We start from the raw sequence: 24682 nt of genomic DNA on the forward strand, positions 1-24682 counted from the left end.
TTGGGGGCTTCCAACATTATCAGTCTCTCTCCTTCAGCTTCATCCCATGTGGTGATGGCCGCAGTTGGACATGAGATGACATCTGCCTGCAGCTGGCTGACAACTGAAGAGGCTATACACCATGACTAAACTGGATCCTTGGCCGCCTCTGTGTGACGTCAATTGCCAACATGTTGTGAAGAAAGGGGCAAAAAGAGCAGTGACCTGACTCGAAGGGTAAAGTCAAGTAGTATATAGTGAACTGGTAGCAATGCCAGTATAAGAATGGGATACAAAGACTCCGGAGGCGGCAGGTGTCCGGTCAAAAATATCAATGACAGGGCTTTTTTGTGTCGCTGACAACAATTGACGGTAACTTCTGATTGTGCCCATTGGTTGGTGGTCTGTGCCACATCACAGTTTGTTGCCTTGGCGCCTGAACAACTAAGCCAAGCGACGAGCGGTCAGGTTGTTATCGGTTATCAGAATTTTTTTGAAAATCCAAGCCCCACCAAAGAAGTGCGGCTTCCCCTCCCCCACCTTCCCACTGATTCAAACCTACCACAGGGCAAAGGCGCAGCAAACCAACCCTGAACTAAACTCTCTTGTTGCCTCCTGGTACTAGTTGGCTTGCCTGCGAAGGAACAAAGGACGTCGCATATTTTTTTTCTGCCCGTTCTTTCGTTTTGGATTTTTGATCCATCAAACCCATCTATCTTCCAGCATCCACAGCACAACATGGCTCCCTCGTCGTCCAAGGAAAAGCGTCTGGCGAAGCGTGCCGCTGAGGGCAAGGAGAAGAAGACTGTTGCCTCGCGCTCCAAGGCCAACTCAAAGACTGCCAGCGCTGCCGCTTCCGTCAACGGCGATGAGCCTGAACTCGATGCCCATGGCAACCCCATCGTGTCGGACGAGCCAGCCACCTCGGCCGACAAGATGGACGAAGTAAAGCGCCTTGCCGACCAGATGGACAAGCATGGTCTTTCCGACCGTGTCACCACCGGTGTTCTGGCCTCTACCGCCGCCAGCAAGGACGTCAAGATCACCAGTACCAGTTTGGTGTTCCATGGCCGTGTGCTCATTCAGGATGGCACTCTGGAATTGACCATGGGCCGCCGGTATGGTCTGTTGGGTGAGAACGGTTGCGGCAAAAGTACCCTCCTCAAGGCTATCGCTGCCCGCGAGTATCCCATTCCAGAACACGTTGATATCTACCTTCTGAACGAGGGCGCTCCCCCAACAGAGCTGGGTGCTTTGGAGTGGGTCGTCAAGGAGGCCGAGAACGAGATGGAGCGTCTCGATAAGTTGGCCGAGAAGCTCCTCGAGGAGGAGGGCCCCGAGTCTCCTGTCCTGATGGATCTTTATGAGGTACGAACACCTCCCTCACCGCGCCTCTCGGCTATATATAAGCTAACCTCATTGATAGCACATGGACAAGATGGACCCCTCCACCTTCGCTACCCGCGCTGCGCTCATTCTTACCGGTCTGGGCTTCGACAAGGTCACCATCCACAAGAAGACCAAGGACATGTCCGGTGGGTGGAGGATGCGTGTCGCCCTTGGCAAGGCTCTTTTCGTGAGACCTTCCCTTCTCCTTCTCGACGACCCCACGGCCCATTTGGATCTCGAGGCCTGCGTGTGGCTGGAGGAATACCTCAAGAAGTGGGACCGCACTCTTGTCTTGGTTTCCCATTCCATGGATTTCCTCAACGGTGTGTGCACAAACATGATCGACATGAGGGAGAAGAAGCTGCTCTACTATGGCGGTAACTACGACTCGTATATCAAGACCCGCTCCGAACAGGAGACCAACCAGGCGAAGGCGTACCAGAAGCAGCAAGACGAAATCGCACACATCAAGAAGTTCATTGCCAGCGCTGGTACCTACGCCAACTTGGTCAGACAAGCAAAGTCTCGTCAAAAGATCTTGGACAAGATGGAGGCCGATGGTTTCATTCAGCCCGTCCACCAGGACAGAGTCTTCACCTTCCGTTTCGCCGATGTCGAGAAGCTGCCTCCCCCAGTTCTGTCTTTCGACGATGTCAGCTTCTCCTACTCGGGCGATGCCAAGGATGATTTGTACAAGCACATCGACCTCGGTTTCGACATGGACTCCCGTACTGCCTTGGTCGGACCCAACGGTGTTGGCAAGTCTACTCTTCTCCGACTGATGACTGGCAAGCTTTCTCCTAGAGAAGGTGTGGTGTCGCGTCACACTCACTTGAAGCTGGGTCTGTACTCGCAGCACTCGGCGGAGCAGCTTGATCTCACAAAGTCTGCTTTGGACTTTGTGCGTGACAAGTACTCGGATAGATCCCAAGACTACCAGTACTGGAGACAGCAGCTGGGCAAGTATGGTCTTTCGGGCGAGTCTCAGACTTCTCTGATCGGTACCCTGTCTGACGGACAACGGTCCCGTATCGTGTTCGCTCTGTTGGCCATTGAAAGCCCCAACATGTTGTTGCTGGACGAGCCTACCAACGGTCTTGATATTCCCACTATTGACAGTTTGGCGGATGCCATCAACGCTTACAGCGGAGGTGTCATTGTCGTCAGTCACGATTTCAGGTACGACGAAGCTCTGATGGCTAATTTGTAGGATTTAATTGCTGACATGTCTCCAGACTACTCGACAAGATTGCCAAGCAGATTCTCGTGTGCGAGAACAAGACCATTAAGCAATGGGATGGTTCGATCGGCGACTACAAGAACTATCTCCGCAAGAAGATGGTGGCTTCGGGCGCTGTCTGAGTTGGCTAGATTTTGTTTTTGCCTCTTTTTACATGAGAATGACATGGGCGAGGTTGCGCTGCAGCTGAGACGGCCTCAGGTAAGCCTCTTCTCACACCAATCACGCGGCTGCCAGAGGGGAATTCTGGAGTATATGGGATGGGAGTTGACCGGGAAAGTGTCAACTCTCCTGCAAGCATAAACGGTGGTGGCTGGGTTGGGTTGGTTTGATGACAGCGATGAGGTTTCTTTCTGGGCCGGATAGACTTTTGTTTTCACGTTTCGCGATTCTCCAGCCGTTCATTAGATGCATTCGCGCTCAGATAGCGAGTAATGACGGAAAAGTTATGATCGATTCGGTTCGTCAGGTAGTTGTGTGTGTCAATTTTCATATATGTGTGATTGGTAAGGTGGTGGGTGTCCGGGACAATATGAGGGCATTCGCAACATGATGTCTGAGGGCTGTGCCGAGGCGGTGGGTTGAAGAAGATCACTGGGAAGGAAACAATTAATTGTAGTTTTGGGCATTAACAGGCGGATCTTGGGATGCCAGTTCGGATTCTTTTGGTGTCTGGTGAGACTTTTCCCACTGCCGCTGTGGTGTGTGTTGCATGGCTGGGGCGACTGCAGCAGCGGCAGGCGGATACCTCGCGCCGGGGCTGAAATGGGTACTTCCTTGCCAGCACCCCTGACTGGGCATAGGGGAGGGGGTGGCCGTAGCGTTGTTATCTGATAAAAGGGGGCTGGCTATTGGACCTACACTAACATGGAAGGGGGTGTCAGATTAGTGGAGCCCTGCTGACGTCTTTCAGCGCGTGGGACCAGCTTGTCTCGATCTGGCTGGACGCCTGGGGGGCCTGCTTTTCCGGGGGGACGGGGGGGGACCACTGATGGATGGATCACCTTCGCGAGAGCTGCGAGGAAGCGGGTTGTCAAAGGGGATTTTGGGGGGGAGAAGACTCTGCTGCACACACCAACGCAGCAAAAGCCCAGATGTGGCCAAATCGAGAATGAGCAGTCGGGTCTGGCAACACCGCTGCTGGCTCATGGATCCATTCATCTCCAACCCAACACCATTCCTTCCCCTTCGTCCATTCCCATTCCCATCACCATCACCACCGCCATCATAACCACCATCGTCCTCCACCATCGTCCTCCACCACATCATACCCTTGTCGCTGTCGCCGTCCAGCTGCCATCGGCGCCCAGCTTTTTGTTGATTGCCCTGTATTTTTCTCCCCTTTGGTGATTGCTTCCACCCATCACCCTCTTTTTTCTCACCAACCCCGAGCCCACCCGGTGTTCCATCCGATCTCGTTGCGATACCCTCATCATCCACGCGCCCGCATCCGCGCCAACACTGCCGCTGACCTCCTGTTCCCCTCCTAGCGATCTCGGAGCCGTCTCTCTAGAGCAGATTGTCAGAAGCCAGAAGAGTGCAGGTCACCCTTTTCTTTAGTTTAAACAGACTTGCCGATAGCTTCGTAATTCCTCGACAGGACGCGTGCTAGGTGGGCAAAAAAGTGTCGATGAATGCACATGAATTGTAAAAACTACACAGTAACAGAAGCACCATGGACGGGCGGGACCACTTCTCGACCGTGCTGCAACGGCCGCCTCACTTTGACGAGGACGGCAGTAATGGCAATGGCGGCGGCAGTGCAAACGAAGATCGCGGACCGCGTGGAGGGCTGCGCGACATCTTGAATCCAGTGAGCTCTGCCTCGCAGCCAGCGTCAGCTCTTGGGCCGCCAGGAACCCCCGGAGCAGCCGCGCCTCCACGGCCGCACTCGTCCTTCAGTCTAAGATCACCAACACAAGGTGACTATCACACCCCGAACCCCTACTCTACCTCGCCTGGCAGCCATCCCTCGGGCTCTCGTTCCATCCTCAGCAATCCCGTGGCAGGAGCCTCGATTTCGGCAGCCTCCTTCCCACCACCACCACCACCGCCGCCTCCACCACTATCGGCATCGCTGCAGGCACCGCCGGCCATTGCATCGCCATTGACGACACAACAACACCCGCCGCCCGTATCGCCGCTGCACGCGCCGCACGTGTACTACTCGTCCGAGATTCGAGACCGTGATCGAGACAGAGGCAGAGACAGAGACAATCGCGACCCGGTTCTCGAAAAGTCGGCGGGCAGCAGCTTCTACGACCCGACGGCGGATTCAACAAAGAAAGAGCGCGAGCGCAGGGTTTCGGACACGGGCTCCTCCTCCTGGCGCAACGCGACGCAGAGCTCGACACCAAAGGTAAGTAAGCTTTGGGCCCCCTCCCCAAAATACCAAAACCATTCCATTCCCAGACACGGCCAAGCATCATCGAAGAGCAAAGTGCAATTTGCCCGCCCTGTTGCCTTTTTGCATCTCCCTAATATTATATCATCGCGTCTCCCCCCCCAATCGCTGCATCAACACTTGACAATTTTTCCCGCCCTGGCCGGCGACTCCCTCTTCACCTCAGCATTCACCACCCAACCAAGCCCTATCAGCCCGCGCCTGCTTGATTGACGTCGACTAATTTTTTTACACCACGCCACTCCAGGCTCGCGACTCGTACAATTATTCCCAATCATCCGACTATTACACCGCGAACAACATCGCCACATCCTCCGCCAGCAACCACCAGGGCGGCATCATCAACGGCGCCAGCTACGCATCCCATGCGACTTCATCCCTCTCACGAAGTCCCGTCTCTCAGTACCATCCTGCTCCCACTGCAGGATCCATCAGTCCATCAGCACCTGCATCGGCTCGACTTGGTGCCATTTCATCGCCCAGTTTGAGGCACAGCCAGATGCCCCCTTCCACTATCAACGGGACCACTCCAACTGCGTTGCCTGTCCTCGCACGGAGCGGGTCCCCAACCCCATCATCATCTAAGGGCCAGGGCGTCTCAAATGTAGGTTGGGACCGTTTGCTCCATCAAATAAGATTCAGCCTCAGGCTAACAATTTACCCACCGCCAATACAGACTCCGAGTCGTGCCGCTGGTGTCATGTCCTTTTCCAACATCCTCTCCGAACCTGTCTCGCGACCCAGAGCGACCTCGCCATCTACAACCGACGATACCCCCATCCGAGTGGAAAGAGCCGGAACCGTCGACAAGGCTGACCGCGAGAAAAAGCCAAGAAAGACCATTAAGTCGCGTGTTTCTGAAATGAAGGGTGTCGAGTCGACGCCCAAAGCGTCCAGAAAGACCGCCTCCAAACCCGAGACCCCGGCTTCCGGTCCACGACTTCCAGCGAAACGATCGGCCAACGGGCTTACGAAGCAAAAGTCCTTCTCTGCCGACAAAGAAAGGAAGATTCAAGAGGAAATGCAGCAGCTCGACTCTTGGGACCCACCAGAACACAAATGGGAAGATGAATTTGAAGAGTATCAACGACGGAGCAAGCGCCGCCGACTGGAGCTGGCCCAGTTGGACCTCAGCCACAAGCAGGCGCGCAGAGATGACTTGGCCCAGTCGCAAGGTTTCAAACTCAAGTTGCATGCCGATCTTGGGAAGCGGCGATTCGATGACCTTCACTACGACGAAGCATTGCAGGAGGTGCGACAGCGAGAAGTCCAGTTGGAGAAGGAGCGGAAGAAGGACATGCAGCGAAAGAGGCGTCGGGAGAAGTCCATGGCTCTTACCCTCGAGCTCAAGAATTCTGCTCTCAAGCGGGCCACCATTGCCCAGAGCGAGGCAGAGCGCCTGCGGTACATGAAGGAAGCGGAACGAGCCGAGAAGAAAGTTCAGCAGACCAAATACATCTTGCAGAATGGCCTCAAAGGTCCTCCCCGCAGTTCGAGCGCTCTCGAGCCCAATCTCGAGGGTGGTACCATGGCGACTTTCCAGGCCGAAAACATGGAACCTGGCAAGGCCAAGGGCAAGGGTCGCGCCGGTGGTCGACTCAAGAAGTCCAAGGAGCAGAAGCAGGCAGAGAAGGACAGTGCCGAAGCTGCCCAGGCCGCTCTCGATGCCGGGAAGGAGCTTCCCACCAAGGAGGAGACGAGCAAGATTCGACTCAAGATCACCAAACAGCCCGTCACCGATTCCGAGAAGGACAAGGAAACCAAGGAGCCCAAGGACTTCAAGAAGGAAAAGGTGGTCGAGGAGCCAAAGGATCCGTTGGAGATGCGGTTCCAGTCCAAGGGCTTTAACCAGATCTACGACCAGATCTGGCGTGACCTTGCCCGGAAGGATGTCAACAAGGTCTACAGGCTCGCCACCGACTCATATTCCACCAAGGCATCTAACCTCAAGAAGACCGCCATTTTGGCGTCCAAGGAAGCAAAGCGATGGCAGCTCCGCACCAACAAGGGTACCAAAGACCTTCAAGCTCGTGCCAAGCGTGTCATGAGAGACATGATGGGCTTCTGGAAACGGAACGAACGCGAGGAGCGCGACCTCCGCAAAGCCGCCGAGAAGCAGGAGCTCGAGAACGCGAAGAAGGAGGAAGCCGACCGTGAAGCGGCTCGTCAAAAGAGGAAGCTCAACTTCCTGATCTCGCAGACCGAAATCTACTCTCACTTCATTGGCAAGAAGATCAAGACAAACGAGGTGGAGCGCAGCACGGACCGACCCGAGATTGCTGATGCGGACCAAAACCAAATCCCCGAAACGTCTCTTGATATCGAGGAGCCTACTGGTCCGGTTGGCTCCAAGGTTACCAACTTTGAAAATCTTGATTTCGACGAGGCCGATGAATCGACCCTCAAGGCTGCGGCCATGGCCAATGCGCAGAACGCCATTGAGGAAGCGCAAAAGAAGGCACGGGACTTCAACAAGGACGCCAACCTGGACGAGGATGGGGAGATGAACTTCCAGAACCCCACTGGTATGGGCGATGTGGAGATTGACCAGCCGAAGCTGCTCAACTGCCAGCTGAAGGAATATCAGCTCAAGGGTCTCAATTGGCTTGTCAATCTGTACGAGCAAGGCATCAACGGCATCCTCGCCGACGAAATGGGTCTGGGCAAGACTGTACAGTCCATCTCTGTCATGGCCTACCTCGCCGAGAAGTACGACATTTGGGGTCCGTTCCTTGTCGTTGCGCCGGCTTCTACCCTGCACAACTGGCAACAGGAAATCACCAAGTTCGTCCCAGAGTTCAAGGTGTTGCCATATTGGGGCACCGCTGCCGACCGCAAGGTGCTCCGAAAGTTCTGGGACCGAAAGCACACCACCTACAAGAAGGACGCTGCTTTCCACGTCATGATCACGTCGTACCAGCTTGTCGTGTCCGATGTCGCCTATTTCCAAAAGATGAAGTGGCAGTATATGATCCTCGACGAGGCCCAAGCCATCAAGAGCTCTTCGAGCTCCCGTTGGAAGTGCTTGCTGAGTTTCCACTGCCGCAACCGACTTCTGTTGACCGGTACTCCTATTCAGAACAACATGCAGGAACTTTGGGCCCTCTTGCATTTCATCATGCCGTCCTTGTTTGACTCCCACGACGAGTTCAGCGAATGGTTCTCAAAGGACATCGAATCGCATGCGCAGAGCAACACCAAGCTCAACCAGGACCAGCTGAAGCGTTTGCACATGATTCTCAAGCCATTCATGCTTCGTCGTGTCAAGAAGCATGTCCAAAAGGAATTGGGCGACAAGATTGAACTAGACGTCTTTTGCGATCTGACCTACCGCCAGCGTGCCTTGTATTCGAGCCTTCGCAACCAGATCAGCATTCTTGACCTCATTGAGAAGGCGACCATGGGCGACGACGATTCTTCTAGTTTGATGAATCTCGTCATGCAGTTCCGAAAGGTCTGCAACCATCCCGATCTTTTCGAGAGGGCCGATACCAAGTCGCCATTCTCTTGCGGCTACTTTGCCGAGACGGCCTCTTTTGTCAGAGAGGGCACAAACGTATCAGTTGGTTACTCTGTTCGCAGTTTGATCGACTACGACTTGCCCCGCTTGGTGTGGCAAGAGGGCGGGCGCCTGGACAAGCCCGGGCCTGATAACGCGGTTGCTGGTTTCCGGAGAAAGTACACTGGCGAGCTGTTGAATATTTGGACACCGGAGAACATTCGTGATAGCGTCTCGAATGCCGATCACTTTTCATGGCTGCGATTTGCGGACGCTAGCCCGCAAGAAGCCTACCAGGCTAGTCATCAAGGACTGTTCGAGCGAGCTGTAACGCTTTCAACATCGAAGAACCGGCTCGGGAACATGAACGTCCTCTATCGCGATACAGAAGACGAGAACTGGACTCCGGTCCATGCTCTGTTCCAGATTCAGCAACGTACTGACCGCAAGCCTCTTGCCGATATCACTGAGCAAGGTGTCCTTCGCGACCTCATGAATGTGGCGCGCGCTAACTACGCTGATATCGGACTGGGACGACTTGAGCAAGCCGGCCGGCCTCGCGCATCTGCACCGCCCATCGAGGTTTCATGCACCGGTCGCGGCTCGGTTGCGGAGCGTGAGAACATCCTCTTCAACCCTCAGGTACGCAAAGCATTGTACGGACCCACCCCCGTCGAAGAGAAGGCGCTCGTCACCGAAAAGATCCCAATCGAGCGATACCCGCCTCCTGCACTCCTGCCGGCGCCAGACAAGGAGAAGACCCGGTTTACCAACATTGCGGTCCCCTCGATGCGCCGCTTCATTACGGATTCGGGCAAGCTTGCCAAGCTCGACGAGCTCCTGCGGCAGCTGAAGGAGGGCGGTCATCGTGTGCTGCTGTACTTCCAGATGACGCGCATGATCGATCTGATGGAAGAGTATTTGACCTACTGCAACTACAAGTACTGCCGCCTCGATGGTTCAACCAAGCTGGAAGACAGAAGAGATACCGTGTCGGACTTCCAAACCCGGCCCGAGATCTTCATCTTCTTGCTCTCTACCCGTGCTGGTGGTCTTGGTATCAATCTAACCACGGCCGATACTGTCATCTTCTACGACTCTGACTGGAACCCGACCATTGATTCACAGGCCATGGATCGTGCCCATCGTCTTGGTCAGACGAAGCAGGTCACCGTCTATCGTCTCATCACGCGCGGCACCATCGAGGAACGCATCCGCAAGCGTGCCATGCAGAAGGAAGAGGTGCAGCGCGTCGTCATCACGGGCGGCTCGTCGGCGGGTGGCGCCGGTGTAGACTTCTCTGGACGTAGGGCGCCCGAGAACCGGAACCGCGACATTGCCATGTGGCTTGCGGATGATGAACAGGCCGAGATGATTGAACGCCGCGAGAAGGAATTGCTCGAGAGCGGGGAGTACGACAAGATTCAGAAGAAGCGTGGTGGCAAGCGGAAGCGGGCGGATGCTCCAACCAGCCTGGATGAGATGTATCACGAAGGTGAGTCCATGTTTGCCGTTTCTACAGACCCATGAACTGACCAATATCTGCTCTACAGGCGAGGGTCATTTTGATGACAACAAGGGTTCCGGCACAGCCACACCAAACGCCGCCGGCGCCGACGCCGCTGATGTCCGCCCTGGAAAACGCACCAAGCGCGCTCCCACCGGCAAGAAAGCCAAGACAACAAAGCAACGGTTGGCGATTGCTGACGGCGAGATCGATATTTGATCACCTACTCTTTCACCTGCAGGACAATATGGTAGCAATAAGCCTGTACCAAGACCAAGCCGCCATCTACGCACCCCGCCGGTATAGATTTTCTTCTTTTCTTTTTCTTCTTTTGCACCCAGCATACGTGGTTGTTGGGTGTATGTAGCCCAGTTCATTAAAGAGCACTGGTAGACACAAAAACGGGAATTGTACTTGGGGCTGGGGAGAGGAGTTCAGGTCAGCTCAAGGGGCAGCAAGCGGATAACAAATGAGGAATGGGTGGAATGTCAACTAAAGATGTTCTTGTTGTATTTCTGTAGAATAATTACTTTTGTTTCATGTTGTGTCTTGTTCTTGTGGATGCCGCTGTGGTGGTTTTGTGTAGGATGAGAGGTTGTGTCTGATGAAGGGAATTGTGCGTGGGCAATGGAACAAAAGTGGAGAGATGGGGGAGTTGGGGATTTAGTTTGTCGGCTTGTTGGGGTGGTATATGGTGAGAGGTGGTCGTTTCTGAGACGAGAGACTTCAAGACAACGATGAAGATGAAGTTGATATTTCCGATCTTTTTCCCTCTATGCTGTGACTATGACTCCCACCCTCTACCGTTTGTCTTTACATCTATCACCCCTCGGCACCGCTTCTTCTCTAGCACCCCATTCAGTCAGTCCATGACCCGGTAATCTCTCGGATCCAAACCCCGACCTTTTCCGCTACGGTCTCGCTGTGATCTGGTTTTATCCCTCTGTCAGCGTACGCACCCCCTCTTCTTCCCCATCCGTTTTCGCAACTTACGTATACAAAAAGCATGCGGCACTCCCTCTTCACAAATCGTTGCCTTCGTCCTCCCGTTCTGGTCCTTTTCCCTCCGCTCAATGAACGCGTCCCTCACCTCGTCGGCGACCCAGTGGTCTTTTTTTGCAAAATAGAAATAAAATTTCTCTCCGCTGTGCTCTGTGTCGTCGGCCAAGTGCCAGAGGTCGGAAGACCACTTCTCTTCGGTGATGGTGGACATCTCGTCTTTGCCCATGTGGATCGCCTGCCATATCCCATCTTGGCTCTGCAGGAAGCTGAGGGTGGTGGATAAAGCGTGGGGGGGCTGTTTCATTATTCTGGAGAGGATGAGGGAAACAATGGGGGTGGGGAGACAGTTGATGATGAATTTGGCGAGGATGTGGGTGTACGAGTTCAAGAGGGGTTGGGAGGCGATGAAGGAGAGTTTTTGGCCGGAGGGGGAGCGGGCGATGTGGGTTAGGGTTGGGAAGAGGAGGATCGCTGAAGTCAGGTTGAGGAGGGCGGATAAGGGGGTGAGGTGGTGGCGGTGGAAGATTTCGGTTGCTATGTAGGCCCCTACTGAGTGGCCTATTAGGATGCAGGAGGTGAATGGGGTGGGGGTGTTGAGGGAAACAAGGGTGGAGGTTAGGGAGATGATTTGGTCTTCGAGGGTGAAGGGTTGGGTTGGGAGGTTGGATGGGGGGAGGGTGGTTCCAAAGGGGGGTGAGTGGTCGTGGTCGGAGAAGCCGAGGAGGTTGCGGGTGTAGATGTGGTAGGCGGCCTTGTTGGACGACTCAAGCGTGTCGAGGAGGTGGCGGAGGTGGGTGAGGAAGGGCGTGTAGTAGCTTGCTAGGCCTGGGTTGCCGGTTATGAAGAAAACCAAGCATTGTTTCCGGGAGGGGTTGTTCCTGTTGGGGGAGGGGAATTCCAGGTAGGGAATTGCATCTTGTTTTATTGTTGTGGTGGTTGACATGGTGGGTGATGGTTGTTGTGTGTTGTGCTTTTCGGGGTTGGGGTTGGTGATGACGATGTTGATGTGGTGCTGGTGTTCTGCCGAGGTTTTGTTGGTGGGGGTAGGTTAGTGGGGGTCAACAGCCCTTTAGTTTGTGGAACCCTAACCCGAGCTTGTTAAAGTGCACTACGGAGTACAACATCAAGAACACCAGACATTCTGTTGAAAGCCACCTGTTGAATGTGCATTGCGGAATTTAGAGAATTAAAAGCGCTAGCTATGTACAGGAAGAAGATGCCACGGACCCTGCCCGGCTCTGGGCACACTGGTTCAACCAGACTGGTGGAACCCTCACCCTTGGCTTGGGATACCCATGATACATGTCGATATGCCTCAGTAGTCCGTAGTCTTATATCCTGAAAGTTATCATATCCCAGTCCAGCACAACCTTTCTCCTAAATACCATCCTTTTCCCATGCCATTTTTGACTTTCCATATTTTCTTGTGCTCACAGGATGCGATTGCATTCCTCCTGAGTCTTCAAGTGGCAGTAAGGGCTGAAGGTCTGGTTGCTGTTGGGCATCTGGGGAGGGGAGAAGAAAGGAGGCCAAAAATAGTTGGGAGGAAGTATGTCATTGATAGCCTGCCTGGCGGCCACGGTAGTTGGTGTGACAGACTTGACGAGAGTGGCGAGGGTCTTTTCGATGATTTCGACAGCCTGTGGAATATCAGAACCTGTTGGTGTAAGAGTGGAAATGGGATTTCCTTACCAGCTCTTCGTCAATCTTCACCTGCTGAGTAACAGCAGCCTGAGGTAGTGCATTGTCAACAATGAGTGGGACCGGAGCCTAGTGTAACGGTTAGTGATGAATTGTGGATGAAACATGGTTTAGCGCCTGAAATAAGGACTTACTGTGGCTGGAGTAGGCTTGGGGATAGCAGCACCAAAGACAGCAACAGACTGGCTGAGGAGAGCGACGGTTGGGATGAGGGAGTGCATGGCCGGTGGTGATGTGCTTTTGAGGCGATCTTGCGGCGGTGATAGAGTCTTGGAGAGAGACTTGAGTAGTGTTCTTTGTTTATGTGAGATGACTAAAGAGACTGTTTGATGACGATGCTAATTTTCTTGGATTTGGGGCATGGATTCATGATCTTTTGTAGGCATTGCCACCCCATCAAGTCGGTACAGTCCCCGTAGGGCTGACCACGATACAGGGCTGCCATGACTCAGCTCAAATGTCCAGAACCCGCTGGGTCTTCACCGACACCGGCTAACGGTCAGCTAGACGTTAGACCCATAGCCATGGGTTGAACAAGCAAGTGAAAGCAAGCGGCATCTTGTTTTCTTGCTCTAGTGCCGGTCGATCGTCGACCTGGCTTACCTCTGAAACGTTCTTGCTTGCATAATCAGTCTAAAACTGATGGAAAGCTTTCATTGTGTCAATACAGCTGGGAAAAAGTACCATAACATGAATGGTGCTATTGGCAGGTGGCCTGTCGATGTGAGTTAGTTCAAGATATTTTCGAGAGCAAATTCTGTCAAATTAACTACCTATTTTTATTCATTTATCTCAACACAATCATTTCCAGCCGGCGTCTTCTGCTCTCCCTTCACCGGGTATTCTAGGGGCAGCATTTGCAGCCGCCCCCTTCCGGCTTTCTCACCCTTGATATTGCGTGTGGACGCGCGTTGTCGTCTCACATCCGATCTCTACTTTCAGCGCGCGGGGGCTCTTCCACGCGACCTCGGAGGCGTCCACACCCAAGCTCATCCACGAGCTGTCCCAATCCGCCTGCCCGCGTTCAGTCCTCGGCCCAAAAGGAACTTCCACGCTCGCAAGCCTGCCCCTCCAAGCTCTTTCGGAACGCTTTGGAAACACTGTCCTCCACAAATTACAAACCCATCCCCAGAGTCGCCTGATGCCCGAGCCGCTGTGGGTTTGGGTTTCACCCTCGATAAACACCATATTTCCGAAAGCTCTTCCATGTGGTGTGCGAAGAGAGCTTGCCATGAATCCAAAGGTTTCCAGCCCTGTGTCTTGAGTGGGTGGTTTCTGACCAGAGAAGACAATGGTTTTCCGAGTGAAAGAGTACAGGAGGACGTCTAGTAATCCTGCTGAAGCCAGCAAAGAGCATGCCACGGTGTAGAAGAGGACCGGGGGCTCATGTTTGACCATGGATCCGATTCTGGATGTAGCGATTGACACGGTACAGAGAATGTAGATTAACGGGTATGCCAGAAAGCTGCTTATCTCGCGAAGCTTCTGCTCTTGTGTGGCATACTGGGTACCGGGCGATGTTTGTTGACAGCTTGAAGCGATGGGCTTGCGGTGAGTCAAGAGATGAAGGACGATGGCGAGATATATCACGCTTGTGGCCACAAGACAGATAAAGATCCGTAGGTAATGGAGGTACAAACGAAGCTCTTGATAATTGGAGGTGATCCAGCATTGATTTGGCGTTAGCAGCATGAAGTGCCAGAAAAGAAGGCGAAGCCAGTTTGCGGTCGTGATGGCATCCCATTATCGGCTTCAGTGGGCTGTGATTCCGCCGAAACAGTAAAATTCCGCAACATCACCAGCATCTCGTGCAAGTTGTCCTCATCAACCTGGAGATTTGAAGCTGGTAGGCTTGAAGCCTCTTGCGAGGGTTGCCTGATATGCCACTTGGCGAATCTCCAGCTGAGGTATATCAAAAGGGCGAAGACGAAAATGAAGCTCAGGAAAGCTAGAATTGCAACAGCATGCAGGCCGTGTCGAATGGCGGCCGGCAGGGGTACGAGGGTGTAGGCCTCATCTTCGTTGAGCTTGAGATAAACCACTGTAGCAATCTAGCTTTCGAGCTGGAGGAGGTGTCTATATTTTTTTGTAAGAGGCAAGTTACTGTGTGAGAACGAGAACTGAGGAGAAATGCATTGGAGTGGTCAAAATGTTGATGAACTTGGCGTGTTGCCAAAACAATGAGTGGCAGGCGATCTGTGGGTAACTCTGCTAACCGATTGGAAAAGAACAGGTCAAAGTGATGTCTGAGAACAGATTCCGGGGTAATCTCACTTCTGAGGGGGGAAGTGAGTACAATCGGCGTGGAAAGGATATTCAGGGTTACGCGAGAATAATACGGGGTTGTCGAGAACCGCGACGTGAAGCAGGGCACTGACGTCGAACTCCGCTCTTCGGCCTTGTAAACCAGTTCAGATGACCCGCCAGACTGAGTAACTAGGTACCTAAGACATAACCCGGAAGCAGGCTTCTTAAAACTCCATGGAACCTATCTAATGAGATGGTCTACCTTATGTATGCCAACGATCAAATGGTGACATGGTTCCAGTCTCCTGTAAGACTAACTGACGTCTGTGACGCCTCAGGTGCCTACTTAAGCGCTCCAAAGGTCACACTCTTTCGAAAACAAGATAGTGAAATTAGAAACATTTCAGTTGTACTTGTAACCAGTATTGGTTAGAAGGGGGTTGACCATGAGACACTTATTGATGAGTGTTGAGGTACCCAAATAAAAAGGGGAATTTTGGCGTGTACAAGAGGACTGAAATTTCCAAGCCCTCTCGCACTTGCTCATTCTGACCTTTGTCAGTAGCCATTACTCCTGGCACTTATGCATACAGGTTCATGTTCCGAGACGGTTATGAAGCTTCTGGTGGCATGTTATGCTATTGGTTCGATTGTCCTCTAACTTTGGACTGTTCTCCTCGGCTACCTTGATGAATATGAAATCTGAGGAGTCGATATTCTCGGTACAAAAATCCCTAAACCGAAACGTTGATGAACATCTTTTCTGAACCATGCATTATCAACGCCCTTATAATTTATATGCACTCGAGTATAAATTTTCTTGGAGTCAATTGACACAGTATTCTTGATGACAAAAGTTGTATGAAGGCAGAAAGCATGACTACCTTAGAAGTCATGTCGTTGCGTGGTAGCCAGTTGCTCTTAAGCCATCATTGATCTCGGATCCCCTAATAGCGAGTGCCGCTCTACTTGTCCAAGATAAAACAAACAAACACCCTCCTGGAAAGAGTATGAAGGTTTTGATCGTTCGAGCTTTTCACATCAGCTTTTTGTTTTGATTGTTTGGAATACAGAGCAACACAAGAGTGTTTTTATCGTATGGAGCAAAAGACAGCAAAGGGCTCGCATACTAAGCCAGATCGGAAACGTGATGCTTCCTTAAAGAGCCACCGCTTTAAACTTAAGACAGAGCGATGACTTCATGACCAGGAATCGCCAACATGGTGTCGATTTTGAGTTCCGCCACCCTCCACAACCTCCGTCAGCTCAAGCTTGAATGTTGCCGCCCCCTCTCTCCAGTATCCACACACCTTCGGCATCCATCCATCGTCGTACTGAACGAATAATGTGCACATACTACACGAACACCCGCTGGCTGTGCCACAAAACCAAAGGCTGCAAAGCTGAAGGACGACCCTGCAAGGATCAAACCATCGTTCCACAAGCCCCCACAACAGCGCATCTGCTGCAACTATGTCGACCGCTTCAGTGGCATCTGTTATGGAGTAACTTGTCAAGGTGGCGGGAGGAAGCCCAACCACTTCGTCGACAGCGAAACAGTCTTCTACAAGGGCCTCGAATGTCCCTGGCATCATCACAAGAAGATGTTGTCGCTGGAGAGGCTGTGGGAAGAGGAGTGGACTGAGCAGATAATCAAGGCGCACTTGACCAAGAGATACCGCAAGGCTGCCGAGCGACGAAAGCACGATGAGACGGCTAATAGAGCGAGGCTGATTCAGGAATTGTTCAGGGACGTAAAAAAGGAAGATCTGTTGTCCTGTTCTACAAGAGCGTGATGAAATGGCAAACCATAGCAATTGAAAGATGTCGCAAGGAGCTGGTAAATTCAGTGGGTGTAATGCCGATCTGGCTTTGGCTGATGAGGTTGTGCTCAGCCGGCAGGGGCGGGTCTTTCGTCGGTATCTAAAACCATAGCCCGAGTACGCCAGGGGCTTCTGTTGAGACAAGCTGGCATTTGCTCCTTTCTGGTCTTCGACTGATCAAAGGGCTAGGCTTGCGGGGCGACCTCGCTCCCAGTCTTCGCACTCTCTCGTACTGCCTCGATTATTCGCAGAACCTGCGCCGCCTGTGACGCAGGCACTGGCACACCTTCCTCCTTTCCGCTTGCAACAGCCTGCGCAAACAGGTGATAGAACCTGACATATGTCTCCGGCTCTACAGTAGGGCAAACCTGGTCTTCCACCTTCCCGTCACCGCCGACGATACACAACCTCCCGAATCTGTCCTCCGATTCCTTGCCGAAGTCGGTGTCAGTCGCCTTGCCACCGGCGCGGAGATGATCCTCCTGAGGATCCAACCCGCTCTTGTGATAACTGCCTTTGGTACCCCGGACCCAGAACCGCATCTGTCTGGTCTCGACACAGGCGACGCCGGCACGAACAAAGACCAACAACCCCTTGTTCTTATAGCTCAGGATAGCAGTCACACTATCCGGCTCCTGCTCATCGGTCCCATCCCCAGTGACAAGCCTCCCTTCTCTCTGGTTGACGAATCTCCCTGTCACGCCATCAGGCATACCAAACAACACAAACACCTGATCCAACAAGTGGGAGCCAAGATCATACAACACCCCTCCCGCCTCGTCCATCTTGAGCCCCGCTTTCCACGTCGAACCCTTCGGCGGAGCCGTCAATCGCAATCTGTCAAAGTGCGTCTCGAACTCGACAATTCTTCCCAGCTTGTCCTCCTTGAGGAGATTCTGAACAGTAAGGAAGTCCGAATCCCATCGCCGGTTCTGATAGACGCAAAGCACCCGCTTTTGCTGTCTCGCCAAAGCAGTCAACTCATCCGCCTCGCTTGAGGTGGGAACAAACGGCTTCTCGACAAGGACATGCTTGTTGTTGAGCAGTGCTGAGCGGGTCAGGGGGTAGTGGGTGTTTGGTGGGGTGCAGAGGACCACCACGTCGACGTCTGGGTCGGCGATGAGATCCTCGGAAGCGGTGTAGTGCTTGAGGTCAGGGTAGTCTTCTGGGGCGGAGTTGCCTGGCTTGGGAGTGCGCTGGACGATAGAGTGAAGCTTGAGTGAGGGGGTGAGTTGGATGAAAGGGATGTGGAAGACTTTGGCGGAGAGGCTGGAGGGGGTGGTTAGCCGCTGGGTTAGGGTTGGGTATGGAGTTTAGGAGGAGAGACGAACCCATAGCCGACGATGCCAACGTTGAATTGCTTTTCGGTCATTGTGAGATTAGTGTTTAAGACTGATGGAAAGTTTGGTTCTTTCGGAATACCTTTCAGATGGGATTTCTTTCAGAATTAAAGGCCCCTTTTTGAGCATTGAAGTCGTCGTTGTCTGCGGGGTAGCAGTGGTGCTGAGTCAAGAATCCACCCCCGCGATGGACTCGTACCAAGACCCCACCACCCGGGATGACGTCGAGCTCATGGAGAGAACACCATCTCAAGATGTCGACCAGTTTCGGCAGTTTTTTCTTTATATATTGATGAAAAAGCCAGATCTTTTTATTGTCATTACATATTTTGTTTAACACAACATTCTAGCCTCTCGGCTTCGTGCCATTACGGTATGAAGTGTCGTCAAAAGAAGGCGGAACTAGCCGCCCCCCCTTGTACCTTAACGGACCGACTCTGCTATCCCCATGGGGCTCCACGCACTCGATGACACATCAAATGATGGAACTGTTAATATCCGGGACTTTGATTGTGGAGGTCGTTCAGTCGAGTGGAAAGCCGAACAAGCCCTCAGCTCGCGAGCCAGGATAAGAAAGGAGGCTGCTCCTTGTCTCCACGAAGAACAACTTATTTTACCTTGCATCATATGTTTGGTGAAGGTCTATAGGTACTTCTTACATGGCTCGGCTGACACTTTGCAGTGGGCTGACCTTTTGAAATCCGGGATGATGATATTTGAAATCTGGGATGGAGAAGGTTTGTATTAGAACATCCCAGCAAGTTGTGGACTTTAGCTTGCCAGCTGGGTATCTAACTAGGTCTCAGCTTCCCTTCCCAACCCGAGCGTTCTACCTCATGCTACGTTGGTATTCCTCTGTCGACTTCCATGCCAACTAAGTATCCCATCATGACGGGAGGGCACTCGGCATCCAGGAAGGCCGCGGCAATCTCCTTGAAGTCATCATTCTCATAAGTACCCAGTTCAAGAGGATTATCCTCATATATTTGGTCGTCAAAGATCACGCAAAAGATTCCTTCGAAACTGAGTCTTGGCTTTACGCCACTCTAAAAAGCCAGCATCCCCAGGGAGGAGGCGAAGGGCCTTTCGGCATTCCCACTCGGCGACGGCTTTACAGCGCATCGGACCGGCTGGGAACAGAAACTGAATGGCGCTCAGCTTCTTTCGCTCACGAAGAAGATCGTCCGAGCTTCTGGGTGAATCGTGCGCTGAAGCGAGTGTTTTGCGAACGGCCACCAGGAAGCCAGTGAGAAGGTCCTAGATAAGTACAACAGAGCAGCCATTTAGTGGGGTGATAGGGACTGAAGGTATTAAGAATTGACATACTTTGACAATTGGACCGCACTTAAGACGAAAGTTAGAGTGTCGGAACTTGTATGAATCGCAATAGTGGGCAAATCTGACAAGTGCGTAAAGGTCCAAAGCGTCTCCACGCATGACAAGAGGGATCTGTGAGCAAAGGATGAGTTAGCGATGACATAACACAGTTGTATTTCGCTTCGAAGTAGTGGAAGCATACCTGGTAGGCAGCGATGTTATGATTGTTGCAGATGTTCATGCCGTCCAGGTCATGCACCATAACGGAACTGGGGGTTTGAAAAGACATCTGGTTTGATTCTTTGCAGAAAAGCTTCTTAACACAATAGAAATTGAGCAACTTGTCTAAGCTCTTCCGCTTTAAATAGTTCTCGAGGTATTGGATATAAGTATCCGGCCCGGTGCAAAAGCACACTCGTGGTTGTCGAAGGTCATAGTTGTTGACTTGATGATTCCCAATGGAGGTGGAAGAGGATGTGAGTTTGTAAAGTTGGTAAGGGATGGATCGAAGGGGAGAATAGGTAACAAGAAGAAACGTGAAACTCGCAGGGCCATAATAAATAACCAGTCCAAACAAGGCAAACGCGGACTGATGGTGAATTCCTTCGGCTTCATTGTTTACTTCTTATTGCCACTACATCAGATACTTTCCAGGCAGGTGTTTGGTCGTACTTGTTACTTGTTTGCAAGCAATGCACAACCCTATGCTCTCTGATCAAACATTCAACAAAGTGAAAACAATACTTTGCATTAAAGAAGTCAGCTATGGTTGCCGGCTTGCTGCATAACAGTGGAAGGTTCAAAACGTATTCAGCATAAATCCAAATCCTGCACTCCCAAAAAAAACCATATTTGCCCCCCCAAAGAAACCCCGGGTCTCGGCAAGCAGACGGGATTCGCACTGCTTTCCCCACGTTTTCAGGCTTTTCCTCCATTCTATCTTGTCAGAGTATTCTTGACCCGAGGTGGGAACCAGGTATTTCGTAGTGGCGAGAATTCGACGGCAGTGGATCTGCTCTGCAGTAACAGCAGAGGCTTTATTTATCAAGCTACGTTTTGTGCTGGCCACCGCCTTGATGAATTCGCCAAAAAGAGTCTAGGGAAACAAGAGATGGAATCGGTCCATGAATATCTTCCACAAACCATGAACGGCTTCTAGGTGGATATACACCCGGGACCGGGATGCCATACCGGGTGAGGTATCGGCTGCGTAACAAGAGTCGCTTGCAGTGATGCTGTTAAAGCTGCCAGACTTCCGCCGCATTCCCCTCGGGGTGATAGTCTAGAAGACTATGGAAACCCACAAGTCGGTCGCCGATTGTTCATAACAAAACGGCCTTATGTCTGTGTTTTTTTGTAGCTTGGTATCTTAAGAATTGGTTATCTCCAGAAACCGTTCTCTTAAGCTGGGACGAATTTTGTTCAGTCCTCTCTCAAGTTAAGCACCTGGGTGTTAGGGTTGAAGAAGGATTGGAACGGTCATACAAAAGGTTGCTATATAAATTCGCGGTACCTAGTTAGACCTTTGGGAAATGTAACAATGTGTGCTGTTTACAGGAATAATAGATTGCCTAAGCCAATATAGCGCCTTAAGGTAACGAAGGTAATCGATGAACTAGACTGACCGAGCTATATAAGCAGGAACATAACAAAATTCGATAATCAAAACAGCATTGAACAGAAAAGACAGAAAGAGCAAGCTCTCTGGGACCAATCCTCACCAAAAAGGCAGAGAGAGAGAGAGAGAGAGAGAGAGATAGCAACCTACCATTTGACTCAATCCCAATAACAGAACAGAAAAATATCAGACGAAAGAACAACAGATCAAACAAAACACCACCCCCCACCCCCCATCACAAACCCACAATGATGAGCCAAAACTAACAGCCGCAACCTTTAACTGTTAATCAACCATCAGAACAAGAACAAAGTAAATTCCAATCTGTAAAATATCTCCAAAGAATAGTAATCTAAATCTCAATCTCTCTCTTTACCGCCCCAATAATTACCCATTTTCCCTCATTACTTCCCTCGCCAATCTCACTCTACCATCAACCTGCTCACAAGCTTGCTCTCTCTCCCCGTGACTGTGCTAATGTCCAGGATGACCCTTCCCCTTCCCCTCAACAACAGCCTTCACCCTCCCCCACCTCGCCGCTCCATAGCGATTCCAGTACCCATAGCCATAACCCCCTCCATATCCATACCCAGGCTCAGGCGTCTCAGTCGGGGTGCTGGTTGTTTCGTCAGAGGTAGCAGTGGTGGTGGTTGCGGTCAGAGTCGAGAAGGTGGTTGGTTGGGCGGCACTGGACTCTGTGGTCACACCGGTTGGGTCGACAGAGGCGGTTTCAGTAGCGGGTGTGGTTGTGTTGGAGTATTGATGGGATGACGTAGATGGGAGAAGTGTGGGCTCGGTTGTGCCAGTTTCTGAGAAGGGAATGCTGGAAGTGGAAGTTGTGAAGACTGGGTCGACGGATCCCGTTTCTGAGATGGGGGCTGAGGAGGTGTAGGACGCTGTGGGGTCGATGACCGATGCCGAGGTGGTGGAGGTGTAAGTGTAAGAAGCTGTTGGGTCGACAACTGCTGTTTCGGACAAGGGAGATGAAGAGGTGGCGTAAGAGGAGGTAGAGGCTCCAGTGGGGTCGACGCTTGCAGTCTCACTTAAGGGGAAGGAGGTGGTGTACGAGGCTGTTGGGTCAACAATCACAGTCTCTGACAAAGTGGCTGAAGTGGTGGTATATGAAGACGAAGTTACTCCAGTGGGATCAACGCTTCCAGTGGTGTAAGTAGGGTCGACACTGGCCGTGCCAGACGAGACAGTGGAAGAGCGGTTCAAGCTAGAAGGGAAAGAGAAGGTGTAGCTGCCGTAAACAGGCCTGCTGGTGGTGCTCGAAGTGGGAATGGAAGTCTCAGCTCTGGTCGTTGTAGTGTTGACGAAAACAGGCCGAGATGTGGCACCGGAAGTGAGGGTGGAAGTGAAAGAGAGGATAGGGTCAGCGGTGCCTGTTGTAAAGATGGTCGGCTCCGACGATGTTGGCTCGATATATGTTCTCGTAGTCGGTATAGTAGAGCCATTGATCGACGTGTTGTCGGTGGGGAGAGCAGAAGAGGAGGACAGCACAGGGTCGTTGGTTCCGGTCGTAGCTGCAGAGCCTTCAGATGAGGGGGCAACTGTGGGCAACGAGGAGTTGGGTAGACCAGTAATCGATGTCGAAGGACTGCCCGGCTCGGTCTCGGAGATCGGATCATAGGTGCTTGTTTCGGCACCAGAAGAGCTGGAAAGGGTGCTCACGCTCCAGGACGTGGGAGCCGTGAAGCCGCGAGATGACGAAATAGGAGTGACAATCACCTCGCTGGCTGTGGTTGAGGATATGTATGTTGGCTCGTAAGTGTCGGTGTCTGAACCCGTTCGAACTGCCAATGAGTTAGCTACTGATGTTCACACAGAAGTCATCGTGCAACACGTACCTGACGATGTCGTCTGATACGTCACGCTCGGCTGGTACGAGTACGGGGAGCCAGAGGTATGGTTGCTCCAGATACCAGTCCCGCTCGGGTGAGGGAAGGGATATCCAGTACCACCAGTGCCTGTTGGCCAAGGAATCCAGCGAGAAGTGGAGGGCGCCGTGACTGTGGCGAAGACGGACGACGTCAAGGTCAAAGTCACAAAGCTAGTCGAGTCGACTTCAGAGGTCACCGGCAGCTCGGTGGCCACAGAAGAAGTGGTCCCAACTGGATCGACGCCTTCTGTGCTGGAACCAGTGGGAACCGAGGAGACACTGGCAGCAACAGTCGACGTCAGGTCATCCGTGATGGAAGGGAATGTCTCCATAGGTGCTGTGCTGACTCCAGTTGACACCACAGGAGCAGTGGTATTCCAGCGACCTGTTGGTGTAGCAGACGCAAGTGAATCGCTGGGTCCAGTGCCCCAGGGAGCAGTACCCCAGGGAGCAGTACCACTGCTAGGAAGACTGGTGCGGCTACTCCAGACATAGGTCGAGTTTGCGTATGATGGAAGCAAGGTTGTGCCTCCTGTCGGGGCTGTCCCACCAGTCGGGCCAACGATGCCGGTGGTGGAAAGGGGTGCTGAAGTGTGGTTGAACCATGCAGATGAGGACAGCGAGGAGCTTCCTGGAAGGTTGGAGACCGTGTGTCCAAGTGTACAGGAAGTCGTAGTGGGAGCAGCACGGGATGAAGAGCAACCGCCATAGACTGTGACCGTAGTCGTAGCATAGGTAGGGGTGCAAGAGCCGATGCGAACTGTCACTGTTTCTGTAACGGTCTTTGTGGATTCGGCATGGACAACATGTCCGCGGTCAACAGGAATGTGCGCTAAAGCAACGGCATGGCTATTGAAGATCAGTTACTGTGTCATGCGAGTTGAAGAAGTCAACATACCCAAGACTCAACAGAGCCAACGAGTGAATACCTCCCAACATGGCGGCGGTAGAGCCTTATCGTATGCTAAAAGAACGTAGCGGCACCTCTGAATGGACGGAGGAAAGCGACCTGCTGGCTGAAGAAGAAGAGAACCATCGCAAAAAGCATCCTCATGACCTTCTTATATCATTCCACAACCAGCAACATGTTTCGTTTCCCATCCTCCTGTTTGGTCAGAGCTGTGCCCCCGTCAACGGCCGAGTTTGCCCTTCATCATAGGAACAACCCCGGTCCAAGCAAGATGTCACCAACCTCATGTTTGCACTCATTTGGGAAAGGAGCCAGACCGATGTGGCTTGAAATGTATTGATCCGCCGGTATGAAAGGACGCACCTGGAGTGTGTCGTGAGTGTTTCCACGGTGCGCCACCTTCGACCGTTGCCAAAGGCAAACCGATCTCGCCAAGGAAAGGACGTTTTGGAGACGGCGTTGTGTGACATTAAAACAGCCTCGAAAGGGAAAAGACTAAACAGAGACCCGGGGAATCCTGGTGAGTCCTCTGCAAGCGAGCCATTCAGCTGTTGCTGAATCCCGTTTGCATACAGCTGCACCGTCCCGATGCTTTTCACGGCCGCATATACTACCGGTGGCGTGCGCACTGCACCGGGAGGGAATGCGAGATAGCCGAAAAGATTTTTCAACGTTATATGATGGCTGTTACATGACGAGTAGGGTTGCTGGTTGGTTGTACCATGCGCGGCTCGACGCTCGGTATTGGTAAGAAACGGGGGCTGGAAACGATTTTGGTTGCTCGTTGGTCTCAGAGTAGATGTCACAGACTCTAGAAAAGAAGT

At 52.4% G+C, this 24682-nt stretch overlaps 7 protein-coding genes across 7 annotated transcripts; 2 read left to right on the forward strand and 5 right to left on the reverse strand.

Annotated features, from left to right (window-relative positions):
* The first annotated feature begins 268 nt into the window (after window positions 1–268).
* Window positions 269–3068, forward strand: ARB1 (ABC transporter ATP-binding protein arb1). Its single transcript, XM_062876167.1, has 3 exons — window positions 269–1347; window positions 1406–2547; window positions 2604–3068. The coding sequence occupies exons 1-3, from the start codon at window positions 718–720 to the stop codon at window positions 2728–2730; spliced, it is 1899 nt and encodes a 632-aa protein (XP_062734740.1). The 5' UTR covers window positions 269–717; the 3' UTR covers window positions 2731–3068.
* A 397-nt stretch (window positions 3069–3465) lies between these two features.
* INO80 (putative DNA helicase ino80) lies at window positions 3466–10780 on the forward strand. Its single transcript, XM_062876168.1, has 4 exons — window positions 3466–4967; window positions 5260–5616; window positions 5689–10006; window positions 10065–10780. The coding sequence occupies exons 1-4, from the start codon at window positions 4284–4286 to the stop codon at window positions 10235–10237; spliced, it is 5532 nt and encodes a 1843-aa protein (XP_062734741.1). The 5' UTR covers window positions 3466–4283; the 3' UTR covers window positions 10238–10780.
* QC761_204420 (uncharacterized protein) lies at window positions 10519–12046 on the reverse strand. The gene is made up of 2 exons (XM_062876169.1): window positions 11012–12046; window positions 10519–10947 (listed from the first exon to the last, which is right to left on the reverse strand). Exons 1-2 carry the CDS (start codon window positions 11961–11963, stop codon window positions 10877–10879), a joined length of 1023 nt encoding a protein of 340 aa, XP_062734742.1. The 5' UTR covers window positions 11964–12046; the 3' UTR covers window positions 10519–10876.
* Window positions 12047–12450: 404 nt separating this feature from the next.
* On the reverse strand, window positions 12451–12942 carry QC761_204425 (uncharacterized protein; the record flags this gene model as incomplete). The annotated part of the gene is made up of 3 exons (XM_062876170.1): window positions 12451–12660; window positions 12713–12790; window positions 12856–12942. The coding sequence occupies 3 exons, from the start codon at window positions 12940–12942 to the stop codon at window positions 12451–12453; spliced, it is 375 nt and encodes a 124-aa protein (XP_062734743.1).
* A 661-nt stretch (window positions 12943–13603) lies between these two features.
* QC761_204430 (uncharacterized protein) lies at window positions 13604–14413 on the reverse strand (the record flags this gene model as incomplete). Its single annotated transcript, XM_062876171.1, has 1 exon — window positions 13604–14413. One exon carries the CDS (start codon window positions 14411–14413, stop codon window positions 13604–13606), a length of 810 nt encoding a protein of 269 aa, XP_062734744.1.
* A 1775-nt stretch (window positions 14414–16188) lies between these two features.
* On the reverse strand, window positions 16189–18455 carry QC761_204440 (uncharacterized protein). Its single transcript, XM_062876172.1, has 2 exons — window positions 18123–18455; window positions 16189–18060 (listed from the first exon to the last, which is right to left on the reverse strand). Exons 1-2 carry the CDS (start codon window positions 18161–18163, stop codon window positions 16977–16979), a joined length of 1125 nt encoding a protein of 374 aa, XP_062734745.1. The 5' UTR covers window positions 18164–18455; the 3' UTR covers window positions 16189–16976.
* A 2578-nt stretch (window positions 18456–21033) lies between these two features.
* On the reverse strand, window positions 21034–23887 carry QC761_204450 (uncharacterized protein; the record flags this gene model as incomplete). The annotated part of the gene is made up of 4 exons (XM_062876173.1): window positions 21034–21063; window positions 21217–22862; window positions 22917–23797; window positions 23847–23887. 3 exons carry the CDS (start codon window positions 23885–23887, stop codon window positions 21541–21543), a joined length of 2244 nt encoding a protein of 747 aa, XP_062734746.1. The 3' UTR covers window positions 21034–21063; window positions 21217–21540.
* Window positions 23888–24682: the final 795 nt, after the last annotated feature.

This window comes from Podospora bellae-mahoneyi, chromosome 2 (assembly GCF_035222275.1).
Source record: "Podospora bellae-mahoneyi strain CBS 112042 chromosome 2, whole genome shotgun sequence".
Taxonomy (NCBI): domain Eukaryota; kingdom Fungi; phylum Ascomycota; class Sordariomycetes; order Sordariales; family Podosporaceae; genus Podospora; species Podospora bellae-mahoneyi.